The following is a 24,648-nucleotide window of genomic DNA, read 5'->3' as shown; positions in this document are numbered from 1 at the left end:
GGCAGGTGCGGCCGGCAATGGGAAAAGGACTGAACACGAGGCCGTTTGGTGCGGCTGCTTCGCAGTTGCATGAACGTGCTAGCCAGTTGCTCGTCACGGTCTTTGTCCCTTGAATGCGCTACACGATCCGCAAAATACTCTCTCTAATGGTAAATATGGATGTTTTAATCTTTTTAACTATTCTCTAAATATAAATTATTCTTAAATTTTTATATATTTTTTCTTTTTTATCTTTGTTCAATAAATATTATCACTCTCATAAATAAATGAGTTATTTTTTTCAATACAGAATAAATAAGAGACAATAATATTATTTAATTAATTTTCTTAATTCTTATATATAAATCTAAGGATTACGAGATTGTATTCACCTACGTCTGAGTACTATTTATACGGTGATTCACGTCCTCTGTACTTTCTTTACTATTTCAGCGGTGGATGGGGCGCCGTCTCCTCTCCTAAAACTATTGTCTAGTAATTTTGTAGTCTTTCAGCGGTAGGGGTGACGTCCATCTCATCTCCAAAAAGTATTGTCCAGTTTTATGCCTTTTAGCAGTGGGTGGGGTGCTCTGTCTCGTCTCAAAAAAACGTATTGTTTAATTTCAGCGGTGGATGGAGGTGCTAGTCTGAAACTGTCTTACTCGTATTTTTTAGGCTATCTTCAGCAGATCCTCTAAAAATTCATTCTTTATAATACTATTACAGCATTTCTTAATACTATTAAAGTATCCATTATTTTTTCATCTCCAGCAGTTACCCTATTTCTTACCTTTCATTACTCTCCTCCTCCCTTCGGATCCACGTGCATTCGCTGTGAACAGTATTAGGGGATGCCGTATTCTGCGGCAAATATGCCGAACTCCAGCTGCATACCGAATCTCTGTAGCTTTGAAAAAGCTAGTTTGCGGATTTTGTTGGAGCTGTTTGCGGCAGCTGCGATCGGCAATTGTGTCAGGCACATGGATACGGAGCGCGGAAGCCTCCTCCGCTGGAGATGGCCTTAGAGTAGACTTCGATATCATCTCAGAGGTCCATGGGGCGCCCATCTCCTCCATAGCCCCCGATAGAGCAACACCATCCCGTTCCCAATCTAGCTAGGTAGCCACCAGCCAGAGAGATCGAGCAAGGCATCCATGGAGCTCGCGACGGCGGCGGTGGGCAGCCTCCTCCCCAAGCTGGGCACCCTCCTCACCGAGGAATACAAGATGCAGAAGGGCGTCAGGGGGGAGATCAAGTTCCTGCAAGCCGAAATGGAGAGCATGCAGGCTGCCCTCAAGAAGCTGTCCAAGCTGCCGGCTCATCAGATTGACGATGATGTCAAGATCTGGGCGAGGAACCTGAAGGAGCTGTCCTATGACATCGAGGACAGCGTTGACATTTTCATGGTGCGCATCGATGCTCCTGTGGATGCCGAGCCGCATAGCTTCCGAAGGTTCTTCGATAGGACCATCGGCTTGTTAACAAAGGCCAATACTCGCCGTCATATCGCCAATGACATCAAAGACATCAAGCGCCGCCTCCATGAGGTCGCTGCTAGGCGAGAAAGGTACAAGTTTGAAGATATTGCAGCGCAGCCTGACACGTCGACGGTCATCGATCCTCGCGTGCCTGCTCTCTTTGAAGAAGCAGCAAAGCTTGTTGGCACAGATGGCCCTGCAGAGAAGATCTCCAACTTGCTAACCCAAGGGAAGGATGTGAAGCTAATGGTTGTCTCAATTGTTGGAGTTGGAGGCCTAGGTAAAACGACTGTTGCCAATTTGGTGTATGAAAGGCTTAGGGGCCAATTTGACTGTCAAGCTTTCGTCTCGGTGTCGCTGAAGCCAAACATGAAGCAGATTCTCAGCAGCATACTACGGCAAGTTAGCAAAGACACATGCACCAATGCTGCAGAAAAGGAACTGGATGAACTTATAAGGAGCATCAGGGAATTCCTCAACGATAAGAGGTACATGCATGCTATTATATGCCTAATATATGAATTTGTTTTTCAAGGAAGTATTAGTTGTTCTAATTAACTAGTGTAATACAGTGTTAAATGACAGAAGCATCGCGTTCTTCATTACACCAAATGACCTCCCATCATAACTCCATCACATCACGGTAGTTCTGTGTTTAACATATTTTTAATTAGTTAATTGAAGTTTAACCTTGTTTTGCTGGTCAAACGTAAATATTTCCAGTTTAAACTTCATATCAAGCCGAAGCCACATTCAATCGATCTAGCTAACACTCGCGCCCTCAAGGATCATCTTCAAATAAACCATGTCGTTGGCTATATTGCTACTTAATTCGCAGCATTAGTTATCACGGGATAATTATAAAGAAAATATTCTAAGTGAGGCTTAAATGCGGGGCTTAACATATTACAATTTTATTTCAAATTTTCTCCTATAGACGAAAACTAAAGTGGGTGAGTTCTGTATAGAGACCTTGTTTTAATTAGTTATTTGAAATTTAACCCTGTTTTGTTGGTTAAAGAAAATATTATGATTAACTAATTAATCAGAGATTAATACTAAGCTGGGGCGAAGCTATGGTTTATCACTGGGGTCAGCTGACCCCAACGATTTAAAAAAAATTCAATGGAAAATTACTGTATATAGTTGTTAATAGCTCTTAATGACCCCATCCTCTGATAGACAAGACCCCGGTGATCTTCTGGCCTGGTTCCGCCCCTGATACTAAGCATACTTTTAATCATCTTAAATGCTGGCGCAACAGCTCGTACACATAGAAGCTACATACAAGTACCATATATGGTGCTTGGATCCATGATCTTAATCGTGCAACAAGTTAGGCCTTACCAAGCCCAAGGGAGTCCCGGGCAGATTCCCGTCGTGAAGGGATTCCCGTTCCCTTCAGCGCTCCCAACGGTTTCCCTTCACGGTTCCCTTCACGACGGGATTCCCAGGGTCATTCCCTTCAGGACGGGATTCTCTCTCTGTTCCCTTCGCGATTCCTCTCGAAGGGAAACTGTTAAAGATGAGAGAAAATAAAGGGAATGGGAACGGGGAAGGGAATCGGGAAGGGAACGAAATGAAGGGAAAATGGTTGGGGATAGTCTTATGGGCAACGAAAACGATGCAATTAAGGCCAAAAAGAGAAAACAGAGTAGTCATGGGCTCATGGCCGCAAGGAGAGCGGTGGCAGCCATCTGCAAGCACCACGATGGGAATGATAAGGAAGACGAGGGAGAGGTGGCGTCGTGTGAGTATCATGTCCGGTGTGGCGCGTCCTGAGCAGGTCTTCCCGGTTGCCAATCGAATTTGTCCATTTGACTCCAGAACTTCACATCAATGATGTTTGAGTGTGTTCAATCATAAATCCTAAATTTTTAATGCTATAAGTTATCATAACAAGTATTTTTACTGTTTTATACTGTAGCTCTATTATAATTGTTTTAGATGAAGAGCTCTACTATAATTGTAGGATTGTATTAACTTTTACTAAACATGCATCTGATGCTCTTGCAAAACCATAGGTACTTCATTGTAATTGATGACGTATGGAATGAAGAAGCATGGAAATTCATCAAATGTGCTTTGATTGACAACAATCTTGGTAGCAAAGTTATTGTGACAACCCGTAATGTTGATGTGGCAAATTTGTGTTCTGTTGATGGCGCTATGTATGAATTAGATCCTCTCTCTGATGCGGACTCCAAGAGGTTGCTTTGTAAAAGGATATTTAATGAGGTAGAGGGAATGCATTCTGAACTGGAGGAGGTAGCAGAGAAAATTTTGAAGAAGTGTGGTGGGGTACCATTAGCTATCATTACTATAGCTAGTATGTTGGCTAGTTTACCAAACCAAACAAAGTATGAATGGTACGGCGTATACAATTCCATGGGTTCTGGACTCGAAAAAGACAATACTCTGGAGAGCATGCGAGGGATATTATCTCTTAGTTATAATGATCTACCTTACTATCTTAAGCCTTGCTTACTGTATCTGAGCATGTTTCCCGAGGATTTTGTGATCCCAAGAGATGTGTTGGTACAGATGTGGGCAGCGGAAGGTTTCATTATTGAAGAAAAGGGGAGAAATTTGTATGAAATTGGAGAGAGATATTTCAGTGAGCTTGTTAATAGAAGCATGATTCAGCCAGCATACAATAATGAAGATTGCAGGGAAATAGCTTGCCGTGTACATGATATGATACTTGATCTCATCATTTCCCTTTCGGCTCAAGAAAATTTTGCCATCATATCACAAGGCCCACAACTCATGTCTCCAGAGTGCACGATTCGGCGACTATCACTGCAAGGTAGCCAGGTAGATACTGATGAAGAAGATAGCAAGGAAGAGCAAGTCATACTGCCAGCAAAGGTGAACATGTCCCATGTGAGGTCACTCATTGCATTTAATGATGATGCTTTCCAATGGATGCCACCTCTGTCAACCTTTTCAGTTCTCCGTGTTTTGTATTTGAAATATTTTCTCAAAAAGAATAATCATCCTAAGGATCTAGGGAGTTTGCGCCACTTGAGATATCTGGCACTACGAGGTGAGCCTGAAACAGAGCTGCTGGAAGAAATTGGAAACCTACAACTTCTGAAGACATTGGATTTGTTTTCCACCAACAGAATAAAAGAACTGCCAGCAAGTATTACTCGGCTAAGACAACTTGAGAATCTGATTATTCCTAGTTGGGTGAAATTTCCAGATGGGATTGGGAATTTAATGTCCCTGCAAGAGTTGGGACGGCTTGATGTGGAATTATGACCAAACGCTCTGGCTGAGCTAGGCAATCTTACAGAACTGAGGGTGCTGACAATATGCAGATTAAATAATATTATTAAGGTGAAGACATTTCTCCAGAGCCTATCGAATCTACACAACATTCGCACTCTATTTCTGAGAAGCAGTAATGGGCTACGCTCCCTAGATTTAGATTGCATGTCAGATCAATGGAGGGTCCCTGCACATCTACAAAACTTTAATGCAAACTGGGTATCCATCTTCTCTCGGTTGCCACGGTGGTTTTCCACCCTCTCTGAACTCTCCTGCTTATCCATCTACGTTACGGTGCTAAGAAAGGATGATCTTCAACTGCTTGGAGCTTTACCTGTGCTACGCTTTCTTAAACTACAAGTACCTCAGGAAGGTATGAGTCAAGTACCTTTAGGTGGTACTATCATTGAAGAACGGCTGGTGATTGGTATTGATGAGCCCTTCCGCTCTCTAGCAGAGTTTGAGTTTAAGCACTTTTCACGATGTTGGTTGGTGTTTGGTCAAGGAGTGATGCCAAGGCTTCAAAGGCTTGAGTTATACTTTCTGGTACAGAAGAGAGAAGGTGGTGGATTTGATATTGGCTTGGAGAACCTGACTTCCCTTAAACATCTCACTGTCAGAGTTGACTGTCGGTGCGCCCGGATCAGGGAGGTGGAGGATGTAGAGACCAAGATCAGGGATGTGATTGAGATCCATCCCAACCATCCAACTCTTGAGCTGTCAATAGAACAGACCCATTGTATGGTACATGATGAGAACAAAGGTGACCGTGAGGCTCCGGAGCAGCGAAGGTAAAAATTTCGCCTCCCCATTTAATTGCCATGTATACTAGCTCATTTTTTGCTGACATATCCTCACTTTTCCAATTGCTGATATGCCTGGCGATCAGTAGCGACGATGAAAGCGACATGCTGGCTGCTGACGATGAAAGCGACAATGGTAGTGAGGCTTCAAAGCGAAGGTAACAAGTTCGTCTCCCATAAATTTTCATGTATAGTTGCTTCTTTCTTTCCTTTAATTTGATGACTTATCCTTGCTTCTCCTTTTGCAGTGAAGCCTGACGAACAATTGGGACTGGCAGACTTCTGAATTTTATTCAATTTCTGGCATTAAAACATTAGCTAATAAATAATCTTCCTTGGATTGCATCACTTCAATTATTGGGATTGTTTGTGCTATCCTGCCCTGTTTCTATTGCCCCAGCACCAATCTGTTTTGGTTGCGCATTTCACTTCATCTCATTGTTTTCATCCATATTTCGTTTCTTTTTATCTAGCACCAAACACCTTGATCCTTTTATATAAAAAAACTCCATTACGGTTGAAAAATGTTCATCCCCTTCCATCCTTAAAAAACTCGTGTTTTTGAAAAAAACTGCTCCTTTGCTAAGTTTCAAAAATGATTCATTCCATTGCTATCCTTAAAAAAAACTCCTACTTTGTTATTCTTGAAAAATAAATCCCTCCTTTGTTGTCCTTTAAAAAGAAAAAAACTAGTCCTTTAATTGTTATGGTACTCCGACATCTCTCTGTCTCTCTCTCAAAATTATGCTTCACCTGCACCATGTTCAGCTGATTCTTCAGTCCAACATCGCCTGCACAATTGTTCAGTAAGTTCCACCATATTCATCTTAGTATTGTTACAGTTGTAGCTCAATTCCTCCATGATAGTTTTGTTATTTGCAAAAAGTACCCCTGATTCATTTCATTGTTTCTTGCTATCTGCTATGGCCCTGTGGGTGAACATGAATTGTTAAATTAGCTGTCCATTTGTGTCATAAGATAACTAGTTTACCGTGCTCCTCATGTGGTTATATTAAATGAGATCTTGATTTAAAATCCATATAAATGTAATGTATTCACGAAAGTTATGGGAATAAAAGAAAAATTACAAGTAACTACACAACGCGGTACCAAAAACTTTTTTTGTGTGGAGTCAAACTACAATTTATTTCCATTTTTTTTTATAGTTTACTTTGTTTGTCCATTTGAAGAGACTCGTTATACTTTTGAATACATTAGGCATGTACCCCTATCTCTAGCAAGGTATCTATATGATGGATGCAGATGCATTACTTTGCTAATATATGTTTGATTAGTTATATGTATTTTATAGAATATGTAAAACTGATAGCCACACTTGTATACATTAAGAACTTGAGTACTATTATAGGCAACCTTAGTCAAACTCTGTTATTTCAACTTGGTGGTTTAATTTTCACGATTTATGGTAGTATATGACTAAGGATACATTTTTTCTTTGACTAACTAAGGATATATTTGAATACGGCAAAATGGAGTAACAGTGATCATACTTATGTCTCTGGCATCGTCTTGACTGGGACAATATATGATAGTGAAGTTCGATCACATGTGATATTTCGATTAGTACTATCTTATAGTCATGTTGACTCTATTTTTATATTCATTGCATGTTTTGCAGGAAGAGATAAGTATGGGTCAATTTATGGCTTATCAATGGTTTGTGGGCCAGAGATTTGTATCATCTTCCAAGAGATCTATTTACTTTGTTTGAAACTTTGACAATTTACTATCACTATGTATTTCCAAATGTTGGCCTGAACTTGTTTGTTTAACGAACATGTAATTGTAGATGATGTTTTTGGTCTACTTTTGACAACTTTGAATTCTTTGTTTGTATGGAGAATCATTTACATATTGAAAGTATGGCTTGTCCCATGTGAAAATGACACTTAGATGTGATGGCGGGGAAACGGGTAGGAACCCGCCTCTGCATCAAAAGAGACAAGTTTGATTTTAATTTGAATTTAACATAGACGAGAATAAAAGAAAATCAGGTATTGCGAGTACATTACTTCTTGAATTCATATATTTACATATAAATTCAGTTAATTACATCTCCGTAGAGAAAGCCACCGATTAAGAGTTCCAACATAAAGACATAAAAGGAAAATTACAACATATGACTATTACAAAGATATATAAGAAAATTGGTCTTTAATATTGGTGTCGATGAAGAATGCTTGATCACTTGGAGAGAGTTTAACACTGCCATGCAGATGCTAGCATCACAAAGAATGCATAGCGTGCATGAATATCGACATCTGCATATAGTGTAACCAAAAGCAAAGATGCCCCCCTAAGTATTTATTTCATTGCCAGCGTAGCATATTATTTGTACGCTAGTGTATTTGAGACAAAGTATTTATTTCATATTTCAGTTCATGACATGCATGACGCTTATTTAGGACATAGCATTCCATTAATCTCTTTTACATGATTTCAACATGTGAATTACTTTGTTTGAATTACTAAAGGTGTGACATACACATAGAGCAACCAACCAAATATGATCCTATTACGATGTATAGAGGATATCCAACATTATTCAGAACATGGTAATTAATATAGCATATAATTACCCATGCACTGAGCAAAGCCTAAAGAAAATGCATCTGATTAAATAAAATATATGTGATGTGCTTTATTATGTATGCAACATTTATTTCTTTTCTTTTGGATCAACTTTTATCACAGACGAACACTATGTGGTACTAACGAAAATGGAGCCCACACGCGTAGCGTAACCGAGGAGAGCATTTGTTTATTCTCTTATTAGTATTACTACCGACGTGCCATCGAGTTGAACAAGTCGCATAACCAAATGAAGATGCTCTATTGACCACTACCACAGAATCAGTGAAAAGAATTGGAGTGTCACAGACAGTTTTTGAGGACCCATCACTGACAAAATACACACAGACGGTTGCTAAGACAGACATGTCTATAACATGGCCACCGTCTGGGTGTGCCACAACTCACAGATGGTTTTTACAAACCCATCTGTTTCTATCATATGGACACAAACAGATTTTCTAAAAAAAATTATCTGTGATGTTGTCACAGACGGGTTCTGTTAAGGTCCGTCTGTGTCTCTATGTCCGACACAGACGGAGTTTCTGAAAAACTGTATGTACTTAAAGACCCGAGAACTATTATAAATTTGACCCCTCGCTATTTGGCTTCCCATACACACAATTCTCTCGTCTCCTTGGCTTCCCATACATACAAACCGCTCATCTCGTTGGCTACCCAGACACAAACCACTCGTTTCCCCTTGCTCACTGAAGATAAAGCGACGAGACCTCACTCTCCTCGTTGCCATTTGGGCCCATTATGTGATGGTTAGCTAGGGTTTTTTCTACGTCGGAGGAGCGAGATCTGGGTGCCAAATCCCCTTCCTTGCATTGAGGTAAGTAACGTAGGGTTTTCATCATGTTTTGTTAGGGTTTGATTCGATCTATGTAACTTAGGTAATGTGGTGTTTGTGTGCCCCAGATTTGCAATGGCTACATTCACTTCTATTAGGTGCTGACAGGATGTGGTTGTCCCTATGCCTGCTTCCATGGTGCTGGTGCTTGGCACAGATTTCGGTCGTGTGGACTATGTGTTCTTTGCTGCTATGAAGGGCACCACCATGGACCTTATTTTTGCTGTCATGCGTTCTACATTCTATTTTTCCAGATGAAAATTTCTCTATTGTTGTTCGTCACAATGGAGATAATTTCATGAACTGCAAGACTGGTTTGAACGCGCATTTTTTTTGCTTAACAATGGCTGGCGATTTGGTAGCAATGCAGTTTGGTTATGGCACATGACTAAGTTAGTTAGGATGGAGCCTGATCCAGATGACAGTGAGATGATGATTGTAGATGATGCTTGGGTTGATATTGTGCTGAAATGCAGGTGGTTGAGATGATGTCAATCATTTGTCCTTTTGGAAGACAGCATCGGCCAACAACCTCGTGTATAGCTAGCTAGGTTTATGTTTTGAACAATGTGTGATGTGTTGAACAATGTGTGAAGTTCTTATTGTTTGTGATATGTAAATGCCTGTGATGATTTTCTGAACAATATGTGATGTTCTTATTATTTGTGATATGTAAATATCTGTGTTGATGTTCTGAACAATGTGTGATGTTCTTATTATTTGTGATATGGAAATGCATGTGATATTATACAGACGAGTTTTAACAAAAACCGTTTGTAACCCTTACTACTCATCGACAATTTTTTTAGAAAATCCGTCTATGTGTATCTCTATTACAGACAGAGTTGTTACCGTCTATAATAAGGTCGATCCACAGGTATTTTTGCAGATACGAAACCCATAACCGTATGTGATAGGGTTTTAAATCCATGTGTGATTGACCATTATGAGGTAGTGAACTTTTTTTTTTATGTATGGTGCAATTTGTAGAATGGTATTCACATGTCTAAGCACAGAACTCAAGCACAAGTGTAGCCAATATGTAATTTTGGTGATGCAATCGTTATGCTCGGACCTTAGTTTGTATCATCATAGGGACTGAATGAAGATTTCAAGACTAAAGCGTCTCTTCAGCCCATATCCACTGACTAGAACAAATAAAGGGGCATAACATACTTTATGAATATGAATGTATAACAATATTATATATGCATATGAATACATAGAGCATGAACAATATTGAACATCCTAGACTTGTATCCAACATAGAGGACCAAGCCTAGGTGATGAAATCATTATGATTGGGCCTAGGTGCACTTTTTGTTTGTATCGCGATGACCAAACCAATGGCATGAAGCGAATGGGGTTTCTGACCTTCGTAGAACCTCCCGTGTGGCAAGCTTTGCGCTTCGTGACACCTTCCTGCTATAGGCCTTGCGCTGATGGTGCTCGTTGATGGAGCTCCATATTGATTGCTTGCCGATGAGTCCCATGTAGGTGGCCTCGGTGACGAGGAACACTCGTGCGTGCATGCAGGTGGGAAAGGGAGCATGTGGCTGCCAAGCGCCGATGCACTCGAAGGGAGAGAAGAGATTGGAGACGTTTCGATGGCCGATGTGTATCTTATCTGATTATGGAGGGGTGGGAGGGGTATCCGATTTGTATAGGCTATTATATGATTACGTGGGATTACAGCCAGTTCTCAAACAAAGGAATTTGAACGGTATCGGTCAACACTGCGATCCGGTTACGTTACAAACACTCGAACCAAACACTAGTTGTACCGATTAAGGAAACAATTATTTATTTGTCGGCCGGCATGCAACCATGTCTCATGCATGTGCTATTTATTCCCTTAGCAATGTGAGAGCACGATTTTATTGTCTTGACTTTGATCAATCACACGCATGTGTTTTAGGACGCATGGCCCACATGTGGGCCATGCTTGAGTTTGAATGGCTATGTCGATTTTTTTTAACATAATATGAATGTGTACACTACGTGGGCTAGTAAGGTATCTTTTTCATTAATATGCTTTCTCATTTCTTTTATTTTATTTTCACCTGATAGACAATTGTGCCATTGCCATCACTTTTGTTGGGTTTGACCACCAATCAAACTTTAAAATACACATTCTACCCCTCCTCTTCTTCTTCCCTAGACAAACATGAAATGTTTGGCCTACGACCATCGAGTATTTAACTGTACCACATTGCTTATGTGACATCACCTTTCTGCTCATGCTTTGCAATCAAAGTACCCCAGGGGACCTTGTTCGTCCTAGGCATTGCATCAAGAACCCGTCGAGTTCCCTCAACTCAGGATACACATCAAGTAATGCAGTCCATGAGACAACATCCCTCACCTCCATCTCATCGAACACCCTGCGTGCTGTAGCTGCATCTCATAGTGAAGAAGTTGACCGAGTAGAGTAGGCACCCCTCATACAACTCAATCACGTCCCTCATAGACCCGAGCTTCATGAGTGCGTCGACCATTCTGGTGTAGTGGTGTACGATACTACACTCCTCCCGAGCATTCTGTTGAACAACCTGCGAGCCGATGCAATGTCCCTGGTCTTGACGCACTCTGACACCATGAAGTCATAGCCGAAGTAGGAGGCCGCACCAGCAGCAACACAATCTCGGAAGACCTAGTTGCGGTCCCTTGTGTGGGCGAAGGCAGCATAGGCGCTGAGGACATTTGATGTGACAGAGTGGTCGGCGGTGAGACCAGAGTGGAGGGCGTACGAGAGCAAAGAGAGGACAAGAGGCAAGATAGAGGAGGCCAGTGAAGCAAACACATTTCTAGAGATGGTGCTAGTTGCATGGTAGAGGTCTTAGCGTAGGATTTGAAGGCCTTCGCCATGGGGCACAAGCAGCATGCCGTTGGTCAAAGTGCATAAGTGGCAATGCAGAGCCGGTGGGTAGGGCTCTCTTCTTCATTCTCCTTTGTCTCCACCTCCTCTTCTTTCTTTTGTTTTTTCCTCCTTCTTATTTCCCCACCTCCACCTCTTCTCCCTAATGGAGTTCCAGCCGGTAAGGGGGCTAGAGCCCCTAGGACCCCCCTAAGATTTGTCCCTGCATCTAAACACCTTGAGCTTGTATGAGGTGGTCAATGGTGTCTGTGTGGCATAGGATGGAGTAGAAGAGGGAGGACTTTTGCTTTTGGGACAAGACAATGTAGATCTTGGTCCATCATTTCTCGTATGCATTATGTGGAGACTTTGTAGCAACCACTACTACAGAAAATGTCATCACTGCCAGTTACAGAATAGGTTACAGAAAGTCATCCTCTCTCAAAAGCAAAAGTCCTCTCTCTTCTTAGAAAAGGTCATCCATGATTATCCTCTCTCTCAAAAGCAAAAGTCCTACTACATAAAAGGTCATCCATGATTATCATTACCGGTTGCAGAACTGGCAGTGATTGTACATATCAATGCCGGTTCGTAACACGTACCGACAGTTATACAAGCTATCACTGCCGGTTCTTGATCTTATTCTAATGATTTGTATATTTATCACTACCGGTTCTAGCTACGAACTGGTAGTGATACTCAATCCATGACAAAAAATAAAAAATAAGCATTCATGTGTTAATTTAAACAAGATTAATACCACTAATCACTATATTCATAGAATTTATATTCCACTAATCCTACTATACACCAAAAGAGCTGCCATCATGCATATGATAGCGTGCAAAACCCTAAATCACACGCGCAAAAACCCTAAACACGCGTGTCTAACTACCCATGGTCGAGATGAAACTCGATCCATGACCGGAAGTCATCGTCCTCGTCATCACCAGCGCCATCGGTGTCTTCATCATTAGCATCGTCGCCGTCACCGAGGTCATCCGCAACCTCCTCCTCCTCTTCCTCCTCTTATGACCTTGTCCGAGGCTTCTTCTCCTTTGGCTCATCGTGGAAAAAATCCCACACCTCATCGTCCCACAAGGGGGACCCAGACGAGTCACCGGAGTCCAAGGTCGGGGCGCCTCATTGGACGATGGCATCAGCGGGGCCTCCTCCTCCTCCCCGAATGACACGGGTGTGGTAAGCATCCTCAGAGAAGGCGGTGGAGGCGGTGGTGGAGGAGAAGGCGGTGGTGGATCCATGGAGAAGGTGGTGGAGGCGGCGGTGGAGGAGCCGGTGGAAGGCAGTGGTGAGAGAGCGAGGGCATGAGCGAGCGAGAGTGATCGAGCAACATTTAAAGATGTTGGGAGAAGTCTGAGCAGGCAGGCGTGTGAAGCTGAGTAGTTGCACGTGTGAAGATGAATGGATTTTTTAGTATCACTGCCAATTCGTAAACACAACCGGCATGAGGAGGTCACTGATCGAGCACTCTTGCGCTGACGAATCCGGTCTTAGCCATTATCACTGTCGGTTATAAATGACACGTCTTTTGATGAGCTAATATCACTGTCGGTTCATGTTATGAATTGGCAGTGATACATCACTGCCGGTTCTAAGCTAAAACCAGTAGTGCTAATTTTAATATCACTGCCAATTTGTAACAAGAACTAGCAGTGATATATCACTACCGGTTCATGTAACTAACTGGCAATGATAATCATCATCATTACCGGTTCTTACTGGCTTGGCTTTTTATATACGCCTGAAACTTGCGAACCGGCATTTCATATCATTGCCGGTTGTTTTGGAACTAGCAGTGAAGAGGGAGCACGGATGACCCTTTCTGTAGTAGTGCACTCAAATTTTACTATGATTTGAAAGGCTAAAAATGGATCTGGTAGCAACTATAGTACTATCTTATGTGGATTCATGAGGTGCATTCGTCATTCTGGAGGATCTACTAGAATGCGACCAAGATCATGAAGATGCTCTCTTGTGGCACCAGTTTTATTGTTGTTACTACACTGCCCATTGTTCAGACTGCCACTCGATGTTGACGTCCACTATTCAGCCTCGTCACCCCTCCTCGACATTCACAGCTCAGCCTCCCACGACCCCACATCCTATGTACGTTTTCAAATTTGGTGCCAATTCCTTTAGGCTATTTTACACAGATTCCAGTGGGTCATCATCGTGCACCCCTCCCCTAGACATAGGTAATTCCGTCAACAATAGATTCTATAATTCGTAAAGTTCATAGTTGCATGTTCGTATTCTCTCAATTATTACTCTATCAGTAAGCTTATGAACAGATAGTGTTAATCCTTTTCACTGTCACTGTGATGGGCACTGTGATGGAGTTAGTGCCACTGTGATGGGCTTTCGCCATCACAGTGATGGGCTCTATCATGTTCTTATAGCCTACAAGGTGCAGAGTTAGTGCCACTGTGATGGGCTTTTACCACCGTCGTGGGCTTTTTGAGGCATCTTCAGTTGTGCAATGGGTCACATAGCGATTGATTGCATTATAAAGTACAAGTACCCAGCAGTCGATACATAAACATGTCAAATTAATATGCGAGTAATGCAGTTTATCGAGGCCATCCATATCATTGGAAATACGATAGACTATCGGAGCCGTCTAACCAGTAGTCAAGCAATATTAACACATGAGATGCTAAATGTCCACAGGTGTATGTAAAGACAAAAGGCCTCTTCCTCGCATCATGCGAGCATGAAAGAATTTGCAAGCATGTGTACTGTGGTCTGCAGGGCCAGTTGCGATGATGATTAGTTCACAAGCCATGTTAAATGATAAAGTCCGTTGATAATCTCACACTACCTAGTGCAGCTATTGCCTTCATTTCCCTGTGGGTATCAATGACCATAAAGCTAGCTGTGAGTTTACCCAACTAGGTCTGCAACAGCTTCTACACGTACTACGTGTTTTTGGCCAAGTGGTAATCAGTTAGCAGTAGTGCAGAAGTATGTAATCAAGGACTATGTCAACTGGGCACCAAGCCAAGCAAGGGCCTGGTGGCTTGCCAGAGCAAGCTAGTGCATGCGAGCCAGATCAGGGGTTCAACTCGTGCCAGCCGCAAGAACCTTTTCGCAATTTAACTGGTGGTATAAGCACCTGGAGTGGAAGGTGTCCCAAAGTGTGTCGTGGCTGGTGCAGAGGTGGCCCGAGGCGAGGAGGGGGCCTCCTCGGGCCACCATTGCGGAGGCGCCCCAATTCCATTATGGAGATGGCCCTAGGTGTGGAGGTAGGCTCTGGGTGGCCTCCAGGGGCCTTCGTTACGGAGGCGGCCCGTGGGCCTCTGATGTGAAGTGCGACGAGTAGAGCATCCTGAAGCCCAGCAGCCCCCTCGCGTGTGGTCGTGTTGCCACACATGGCCTTCATTCGATAGTAGCTCGAAGGACGGTGGTGAGCCCATCGTATGGGTTGAGGTTGCCGCTGGCTGGATGTCTACCAAGCAGCCTCTGCACCAAAGCTTTTTGAAGGTGCTACTATCTACATAGTACACAAGAAGGGGAGCAAGTGTACATACCACTATGGGTACGACTATGCAGTGGTCATGTGGGTGGCTGCCCGCAAGCTAAGCAGGGTATGCGGAGGTGGCCTCACGAAGCCCGGAGCCATGCTGTGAGGACAACGAAGCTAGTCGTGCTTGGGGGCCAGTGTGTTGATGACGAAGGCCCAAAGCTCAAAGCTGCACGGACCCGTGCCCACGGTAGTCGCACGAAACCCATCCGCTGCGTGCAGACGTGGCTTGGTTTGCCGGTGGAGGCGCATGGTCCAGGGGTAGCTGCTTGCATGCAACGGCACATAATAACTTGTGGATGTTACCCTCGCGTGCTTGTCCCAGCCAGGGCTCGCAGAGTTGCGGTTTGCGAGGGCCATTTCTGCATTCTAGTAGAGTCGAAGGTCATCAAAGTCGTCTGCAGCTGATGCTAAACTGGAGCCTATGGAACTGGGGTCTATTGGTGCACCCGAGTGGAGCTGCACGAAGCCGGCGCTAGGCCAGAATCTAGCAGAGTCGGGGTCCATTCGTGGGCCCAGGCGAAGGAGCACGAAGCCGGTGGTAGGCTAGAGTCTAGGAGACCGCCCTCGCGTGAGACAAAGCTACTCGAACCCTCCTGTCATGGTACGTTTGAAGCCCTTCCTCGAGTAGGAGTGGGTTGTTGCCCAGGTCTCGCCCTCCACGCGGAGGTTGGCCCTGGGTATTTACGGCCTTGACGATCGAAGCTGTGTGGGTGGAAGCCCTGCGAGGCCTTGGGACGGAGCAGATAGCTTTGCTTTGAGCTGGAGGCATGTAACGAGGAGAGGAGGTGTAGCACCCTTGCACAGTAGCAGGGAGCCCTTGTGTGCCTTTGGCGGGCTACGTCCTTGCAGCGACCCAGCAAACAACCATGCTGATGTGATTGGAGCTGGTCGTGTGAAAGCTGAGCATGTGCTCGAGGTCGCCCTCGGCTAGCTGTATGCATGGTTAGAATATGAATATATTAGTATAACAACCCTCTAGGTGCTAGTGGTGATAGTACAGGAACATTAATGTTCTAATAAGCTGCTGACACCAGTACTATAGCCATACTGGTTCGTGTACAAAGATGACACTACTACAGCCATACCTTTGGGCTTGAGATCGTGTTGCTACTATAGCCATATGGCCTGTTAGCGCTGGACCGTCCTATCTTTAACTGCTCATGGGAGTGAGCAATAGGATTGCCCAGCTGATCTGACCACACTTGTGGTATGGGCGTTGCACGCCTTTTGAACAGCTCCTTTTCTTTCTTCTTTCCCTCTTTTTTTTTAATGCTAGAAGTGACCTCTATTGAATAAATGAACTACTAAGTCAACAAGCCTAGCAGCCTACACGTGCTATAGCCATGTGGCTTGGCACCGTCCATCGGACAACACCAGAAGTCACAAGGCTAATGGTATGGTCACTATTTTTTATCTATGCTGCTGTGACTCGATGGTTTTCACACAGCGCGCAAGCCACGCATACTACCGAGGACTTGTGAGTCTAGCACATGGTATAGTGAATACGTCCTTGCAAACAAAGGAAACAATGGAGTGCATAGACTAATACTCTGGCCTTGCCTCTAGTGGGCTTTCATGGTGACATGATGTACTAGCTGGTGACGGGAGCAGCTATCCAACTCGTGATGGGTCACAAGCGTGTCAGGCCGCTGTGATAGGTACCATCACATTGCGTACCTCACCTGCTCGACACTGTTTCCTTTCAAATGCTTCCACAAGAAGTCAAAGCATACCAGGATGCGTACCTAGCACCTAGCAGGAGGGGTAAAGGAGGTCCTCACATTCCATCCAGAGAGCATGCGAGGACGTGCTCCGGCTCGCGCTCACAGACTTGGCCAGGTGCGAGCTAGCACGCATTCGCATGGTCAAGCCACACTTCGCTCACCTGGTCGACAGCACGCCGGGGCTGTTGATGGCCACAACGATGCGTTGCCTCCTGGTGATCTGTCCACTCGCGGCTGATATGCCTTGCTCGTGGTGCTTGGTGTCGTTCTCATGAAAAGAGAGATGCATGGATGATATGATTGCAAGAAAACAACGAATGTGCAGAGCAGGAAGAAGTACTTCCCCCTACACTCTTGCTCCCTCCTTCCAACAAAGCTCTTTGTTTGATCCCCATAGACGGCGCCATTTGTTGTAGCACGAAAACAAGGCCCCAAGCATATCACGGTGAGAGCCTTTCTCACTGGAGAGGACTCAAGCTTGGAGATAAAGTCGAGAGTCAAGAGGAGAAGAAGAGAGAGTTGTGAGAATGAGAGAGTCCAAGAATCCCCCTTCCTTGACATCTGGGAGCTTCTTTTATACATGAGGCTCGCGGCGAATGCCACTTTTGCCCCTAGGATTTCACATTGAGGCCAGCTCTGCAACATGACTAGAGGGCATTATAGTCAATTACCCTTGGATCACATGGGCAATCGATGTCTTTGTCTTATTACATTATTCCTTAGGCATTGCATTTAATTGACACCCTAGGGATAGGGCATTTTCCCCAACACACACAGAGCTTCTTACAAAATAATACGAGTAAACAAACCATCATGTGCGGCTCTACCTTCACCTTAACATCAGCTAGCACAAGTATTTAAACTAAATTAAGACATTAGTCTGGCACAATGCTATATATCCAGTCAAAGCTTTCAAAGGAGACAATATATGCAGTCATGCATGATGCTGCCTGTCCCATGCATGCAATTATTCTAGCTAGCTGATGCATGCAATGTATATAAGGCCACTCCCAATGCTAGTTTCTTAGACATTAAGTAGGTGTTCACATAAGCAAAAAGATGATGTGGCAAGTAATTTAAAGATGAAAGAGAAAGAGCTTGCTTTTTATAGAAGAAACTAGCTCTTTGCAATCCTAGATGATTATGAGATAATAAATTGCTTTGGGAGACCTCAACAAACTAGCAAGGCACATGCATTCATTCACTACTACAAAACGGCATATCAGTGCCGGTTGAAAAATGGCTTCACTGCTAGTTTTTCAATCGGCACTCTTTACTCGGCACTATTACTATTTCTAGAGAATAAAAAAAGAAAAAATTGGCGGTGACGGGAGCGGCATCCGAGCTGGGAGCCGGCTCGGAAGCCGCTCCCGCGGCCGCTCCCCCGCCGCCACTGCCTCCACCGAGCTCAAATCTAACACATCTCATCTATACAATACATGTCACAATCAAATTCAATACAACAGCGCAAGAATCAACTAATCTCGTTCATACAACACATCTTACAATCAAATCCAATACAACACATCTCGCAATCTTTCTGCAATTCTTGGCGCGCGCGCTGCATGAACGATTAGAGCTAACCTTGTGGCACCCGATGTAGACGGAGAGGAGGGAAGGGTAGCATGGGTGTTCGGTGATCTGCGCCTTCACCAGCTCCGTCAGATCCGCCGAAGGTGGGGGAGGCGGCGCTGCCGGGGAAGAGCCCGCTCCACTGGTGACCCCAGACGCTTCGCTGGCCGCAGCGGCGGCGCCCCTGGCCCACGAGATCCCCGGGTGGATGCTGTACAAATCCTCCATGCCCACCACTCCTGCGAGCATGAAGGGATCCAAGTGGTCAGAGAAGCAGTGAAGAGTGAGGGAGATAGAGAGAGGAAGAGATAAGGTGGAGAGGGAGAGAGAGAGGGGCGGAGCGGCAGGGGTCGGTGGGGGAGGAGGCTGCTGTGCGCGCACTGAGGAGAGAGTGCTAAGGAGAGTGGCGGAGGTGGGAGGGAGGAGCTGAGGAGAGAGAGAGAGAGAGAGAGAGAGAGAGAGAGTTGCGCGTGATCGGATAAGATCGAGAGAGCGAGCTGTGCCAGACATCAGGCATGAGCCAAAACTATAATTCATCAAAAATTCGGGTCTAAAAGTAGTATTAGTGCTGGTTAGTATTAAAAACCGGCACTGATACTGCACTGATACTACTTATCAGTACTGATTTTTGTCTGAATGGATAGGTGGTTGCCTAGTTTTGCTACAAACAGGCATTGATACCCTATCAGTGTTAGTTTTGGCTGAACCGATACTGATAAGTCGGCACTTATGACTAGTTCTGTAGTAGTGATTAGAAGCTTGTTTCTTAACATCAATTTCTTACTCTCTCCCTCATTTTAGACATCACCTAAGAAATAAAGCATTGGGAGTAGCCTAAGTTCAGCATCCTTCTTCTCATCAACTTTGTTCATAAATTCAGCAGCTTTAAAGTCCCATCCAGGGTCGAAATAGATGGAATCATCCTCCAGTAACCAACCCATAAACTCAATTCTGCTTGTCCCACAACTGGTAAGTTATCTGTTGGTGATGGTGAGTCCTTCTCCACAAGCCATTTCCTCAATGTCCGTATCACACCCACGGTATGTTCCAAAAGATGGATGCAAAATTTTGATCCCTTTATACTTGCAGTGAAAGCAATGACCTTTTTTCAAAAGAAAAAAGTAAAGAAGCATACCATTAGTGCCGGCGACAAGACTAACAAAAAAATACCTTAATTATCTCACGATTATAGTTAACAACTACGAATACGAGGGTATGAATAAAATGGTTTGAGAACCTAGCTAGCACTGCATTTCGTACCTAATATCATGAGTCGTGCAGCATATATCCAGGAAAAACTATGCAGTGCTAACCGGAATATCACAAGTAACTAACAGGTGGTGAACTGAGTCTCTGACTAAGCAACAGTAAAAATATTGATATCCTTTTTGTGTCCACTCAACATAAAAAAAAGAACAGTAAAGCTATATTGATTTGCTTTTATATAAGACATAAGATTATAACAATTAATATTGCATTCCAAAGACCCCTTGAACGTCAACAAAAGATGGCGATCCATTATCCATACACAGCACAAGTCTATCATGAGGGTGTTTAACCTAAGCAGCTAATCATATTAATAAGTGATGTTTTGTGGTTTTGTAAGGATAAAAACTGAATAATAAGTAGATAGAAACTTAAATTCAAAGTTGTGTATATATGAAACAAGGGGTGCACTAGAAACTTCATGGTAGGCATGCCAAATCACTAAATCGAGCAACGTTAGTTAATATACCAGCATCTGTTGACGGATCTACGACACAGAAACTGAGCACCTCGGTGTTGTCATCATCATTGCTGCATTCGACGAAGAACAGCTTGGGGGCTGTTCCTGCTGAAGAAGGTGAAGCCCTTTGTCTTGCCAAGAAGTTGATATGACAGTGTGGGTGCCCATCTCTGAGATCATAGTAACCATGCTTCCCATTCTCGGCTACCTGTGCATTCACACTGCAGATAACCTGGAGCTGATACTGAGGTCGTCCCTGCATCGATCCAGAAAGACAAGGCAGAGGATGCATGGATCGAATATCAGCGGGAATATTAATATTAAAGCAGTAAGTAGTTGAAAGTAGCAGCATATCTAGTGAGTGATTGGTTTTTGAAATAAAAAAAAACACCCACCGCAGACTGCAGTGCAGCCTCAACAATGCCTCGAAAGAAGAACTGGTCACCGTCGAATTTATCAACATCCTCGGCGGAGAGTGAGCTATCACTGGTCCTCAGGTGCGACAGTAGACAGGGCAAACTCTGCTAGTGCTTCGGGGTGCCTCGCGAGCGGCCACCCTGTAGGCCTCCTCCAATGATCCAGATGCATCATAGCCTTCACGCTGAGCCCTGGAAATGGCCTTATCAAGGTTGGCATCCGTCTCGAGCAGGAACACGATGGCGTCATGCCTTGAGAGGTCAGGGAAGCGGGTGCAAAGGAAGCTGATAAGGCCAACTGCTGAGCGGGCTTGGACGCGGGCGAGGCTCCTGGTGCAGAGCATGTCCACCAGGAACTCCTGTTGAGCCGGGAACACCAGATGGTATTGAGTAGGATGTTGGAGACAGGGTCATCCATGGGACCAAAGCAGTGGCCGGCTTTGAGGAGGCCGCGGTGGTGGCGCACGCGCAAGGTGTCCCTTGGGAGGCCGACGATTGGCCTGAGGTAGATGCGGTGGATCATGTCAAGGAGCCGATGAAGGAGGGACACTGTCAGCCCAGGAGGCACCTCCTTCTTCGCGCGGTCCCTGCTCCACTTTTTTTATTTATTTAGCGCCGGATCCCCTTGCCTCGGGGTCTTTTGTTGGAGACCTTTTAAGGCTCGTTTGGCAACTGGGGTGACACAATCTAAGTGGGGATTGGGTTAATCCCTTCCCACCCGTGGGGATCAATCCATGGACAGCTTTCTACCATTTGGGAGGCTTTGAAGTGGTTTGAATCTTAGTAAACTATACAACAAGCTACGATTACAGAGATGCAACGGAAAAAGCATGCCTATCAAAACTAATACACATTAACAACATCTGATCATATTACACTGCATACAAAAACAATTTGGAGGCTAAATCTACTAATACATCTTAGCATCACTTAACAACATCTGATCATTCTTAAATGCATTCCAACTAGTCCAATTCATAGTTGATAGGTACAGAGACTAAATTTCCATATAGACCACCTCGTATGCTGGCACCACAGAAAAAGAAAGAACTTGCAACAATAACCCATGTCTGCATCTTCAATCAGCACACACAACTCCTAGATACCTGTGAACATCTCACAAATGAGTGAACTGCATCATATAAAATTCAAACCAAGCACGAAACAAGCTATCGATATGATATCGAGCTAGGTAACCAAGCTATTAAATTTATTGTAGTGGCAACAATCCAATAGCAAGTACAATCATTAATATGCTAGAAACAAGCTACTGATACTTTCCCAATATATATGAATCAGTTGACAATGAAATCAATTCAATACTATTGAGCTACATGCAGCATTTTTGTCTGGAATTTGTTTATCATGGTGTCAATTTGGCAAATCTTATGATGCACTTCATTTGAAAAAGAATAGCAAAAAATAATTCATTACTTTCTTATTTCTCGGGCCATGAAGTTGACAACGAGATTAAACAATAAGAAGAACACAAGATGACATTATGGCATTGAAAATTTTCCAAGCCAAACCAACCTTGTCATGAATTCCAGCCTATGTTTTAGTCACCACCACTAAAAATATAGTACTATGACATGATATATACTACCTCCGTACAAACATACACAGAGGGAGTTAGTCATAAACCTAAATTTCTCAGAGGGAATCAAACACCTAATCTTTTACCCAAATAGATGTCAGGCACTCAGACTTACATAGCCCAAACTACTGACTTATGTATATGCATGTATATGAAGAACCCATCTTGCTACAGAATATACTAGTCTATTTGAGAATCTGATCAGAAGTACATGACCACACTAACAACCTATCACCAACCCTAAATACAACATTGCTATGGAAGAAAAAGCAAGCAAATACCAGGATTTTACCTATTTAATTCCAGAAGTCCATAAACACCAACCATCTCAAGCAAAAGCGAGTGCAGCGTGTTATGGAAGGAACACAATCAATGATAAGAAGGTAACTAGAAGAAGACATAAAAAAATGAAATAATCCTTCCACTTACTATTTTTTTCTCTTAGCCAAATTAACCGCGAGGTAGCTTCTGCATTCATGAATATGTCTCCATGCTGGGCATCCTTGAAAACATCAAAAGCATCAGCCTTCTCATCAGTTGACAGTTCTTGCATTGTGTTCACAATGGCAATGCAAGCTTTGATGGAGAAATCATCCTCTTGTGCCTTAGCTTTAGCCCTAGCTTGTTCTGTAGCCTCTTCCTCCACTTGGTTTGTTTCAGCTTTCAGGTACTCCCCCATCATATTAGCCATATTTGCAGTTTGCTTGCACTTTTGTCCAACCTTTCCTCCTTTGTCTCTTGGGGCAGCAACATATCTCTCTCTCTTGGAGTAGGCCTTCTTGAGGAAGAAGCAACACTTCTGAATTCTAATTGATGAAATACCATCAACTCCTCCTCCTCCTCATCATTATCATCATGTACACCATGAGAAGGGTCATTCTCCATTTCTTGTGCCTCATAATTATCACTCTAAAGATATTGGGTTCATACAGAATGCAACAAGACAATTCTTCTCATATTCCTCAAGTATTTCCTTTAGATGCTCCTTGCCAGGCAACCTAGATGTATGCCTTTGTCTTTTCTCTCTCCCTCCACTAGTACCCAACAGATGCAAAGCAGGCAAAAGAAATAATATTATCTCCTCATCGTCTTCCTCCATGTTCCTAGTTAGATGAAACCCTTTTTTCTAAAAAATAAATATCAATTAAAATTTAACCTAAATCAAGATTGCTCAGGGAAAAAGCGCACTCCTAAGCCTTAACACGGTGATGCTGGTCATGGTAAAAACAAAAACCTACGCGAGTGATATTGAACCATTCAAATAAAACACGAAGCGATAATTCAATGGCAGACAAGTTTTTGTTACCCTGCTCCATGAGGTTAGAGGCAAACCTTTCCCGCAAAAAAAGGTTATAGGCAAACCCACCTTTAACTCCTAAAAATCTTAGATTACCAGGCGATTAAAATCTAAACTAGATACAAAAATTCGGTTGATTTTATTATCTATCAAAGCAGAAACGCACAAATATATACATTAGAATTGGAGTTGATGATACAAAAAAAAAAAAGCGTGAGGTCACGTGGAGATGAAAGCAAATAGCTCAGCTCATTTTGTCCCCAACAGTACACTGGTAGCGTGAAACAAATGATACAACACCACAACTGCAAAGATTTTCCTACCCATGAATAGCATCGACGAGAAATCACGGATCCACCGGCTGGAACACAATCGGACCAAGATCCGCCACATCTAAGCCTACCGAATGAAGCATGGATGGATCTAGGACGCGAGCATGAGCACGACAGATTTGTACGTTGCTATTGGACTACTAGTAGAACAGAACGCGCGAGGTGGCTCGACGAGGATGGCAGATGATATGGGATCGGTACAGTACCTTGCCAAGGAAGGCGGACAAGTCACCGAGCTTGGAGATGGCGCATGCGACGTTGGCGGGTGCGCCGCTGGGGACCTTGACGAAGCCACCGGAGTCGGCCAGCGAGAGGTCGACCACATCCAGCATGAAGTCGAGTAAGCTGCCAAAGTTGAGGAGATCAGGAGTAGCACCATAGCCGCCAGATCGAGGAGGAGAGCAGCGGAGCCGTGACCTCCGGTGCCAGACGCGAGAGCCTTCCCGTTCCATGCCTCGATGGGGATTTTTATTTTTCCCTGGATTCAGCATGGATTGGCGTGGGTTGTGCCGATCCAAATACAATTTCTGCACACCCCCGTGATTTGGATCACACATGTATAAAATTTCCTAGCAGGCCAGAATGAGGGCTCGATC

The 24,648-nt window shown here is 43.8% G+C and overlaps 2 protein-coding genes across 3 annotated transcripts; both read left to right on the top strand.

The window, feature by feature from the left end:
• Positions 1–941: 941 nt before the first annotated feature.
• Positions 942–4,775, top strand: LOC133902879 (disease resistance protein RGA5-like). The gene is made up of 2 exons (XM_062344197.1): positions 942–1,945; positions 3,482–4,775. Exons 1-2 carry the CDS (start codon positions 1,134–1,136, stop codon positions 4,722–4,724), a joined length of 2,055 nt encoding a protein of 684 aa, XP_062200181.1. The 5' UTR covers positions 942–1,133; the 3' UTR covers positions 4,725–4,775.
• A 359-nt stretch (positions 4,776–5,134) lies between these two features.
• On the top strand, positions 5,135–7,440 carry LOC133903733 (uncharacterized). Of its 2 annotated transcripts, none has more exons than XM_062345177.1 (3): positions 5,135–5,524; positions 5,626–5,694; positions 5,785–7,440. In XM_062345177.1, the coding sequence occupies exons 1-3, from the start codon at positions 5,244–5,246 to the stop codon at positions 5,792–5,794; spliced, it is 360 nt and encodes a 119-aa protein (XP_062201161.1). In that variant the 5' UTR covers positions 5,135–5,243; the 3' UTR covers positions 5,795–7,440. The 2 variants fall into 2 exon arrangements, with proteins under 2 accessions (XP_062201161.1, XP_062201160.1); XM_062345176.1 differs by having other exon boundaries at positions 5,623–5,694.
• Positions 7,441–24,648: the final 17,208 nt, after the last annotated feature.

The sequence above is a fragment of the Phragmites australis genome, chromosome 21 (genome assembly GCF_958298935.1).
Source record: "Phragmites australis chromosome 21, lpPhrAust1.1, whole genome shotgun sequence".
In the NCBI taxonomy this organism is placed as follows: Eukaryota; Viridiplantae; Streptophyta; class Magnoliopsida; order Poales; family Poaceae; genus Phragmites; species Phragmites australis.
Note: the sequence above shows the minus strand (reverse complement) of the source record. Positions and strands in the feature narration are given on the sequence as shown.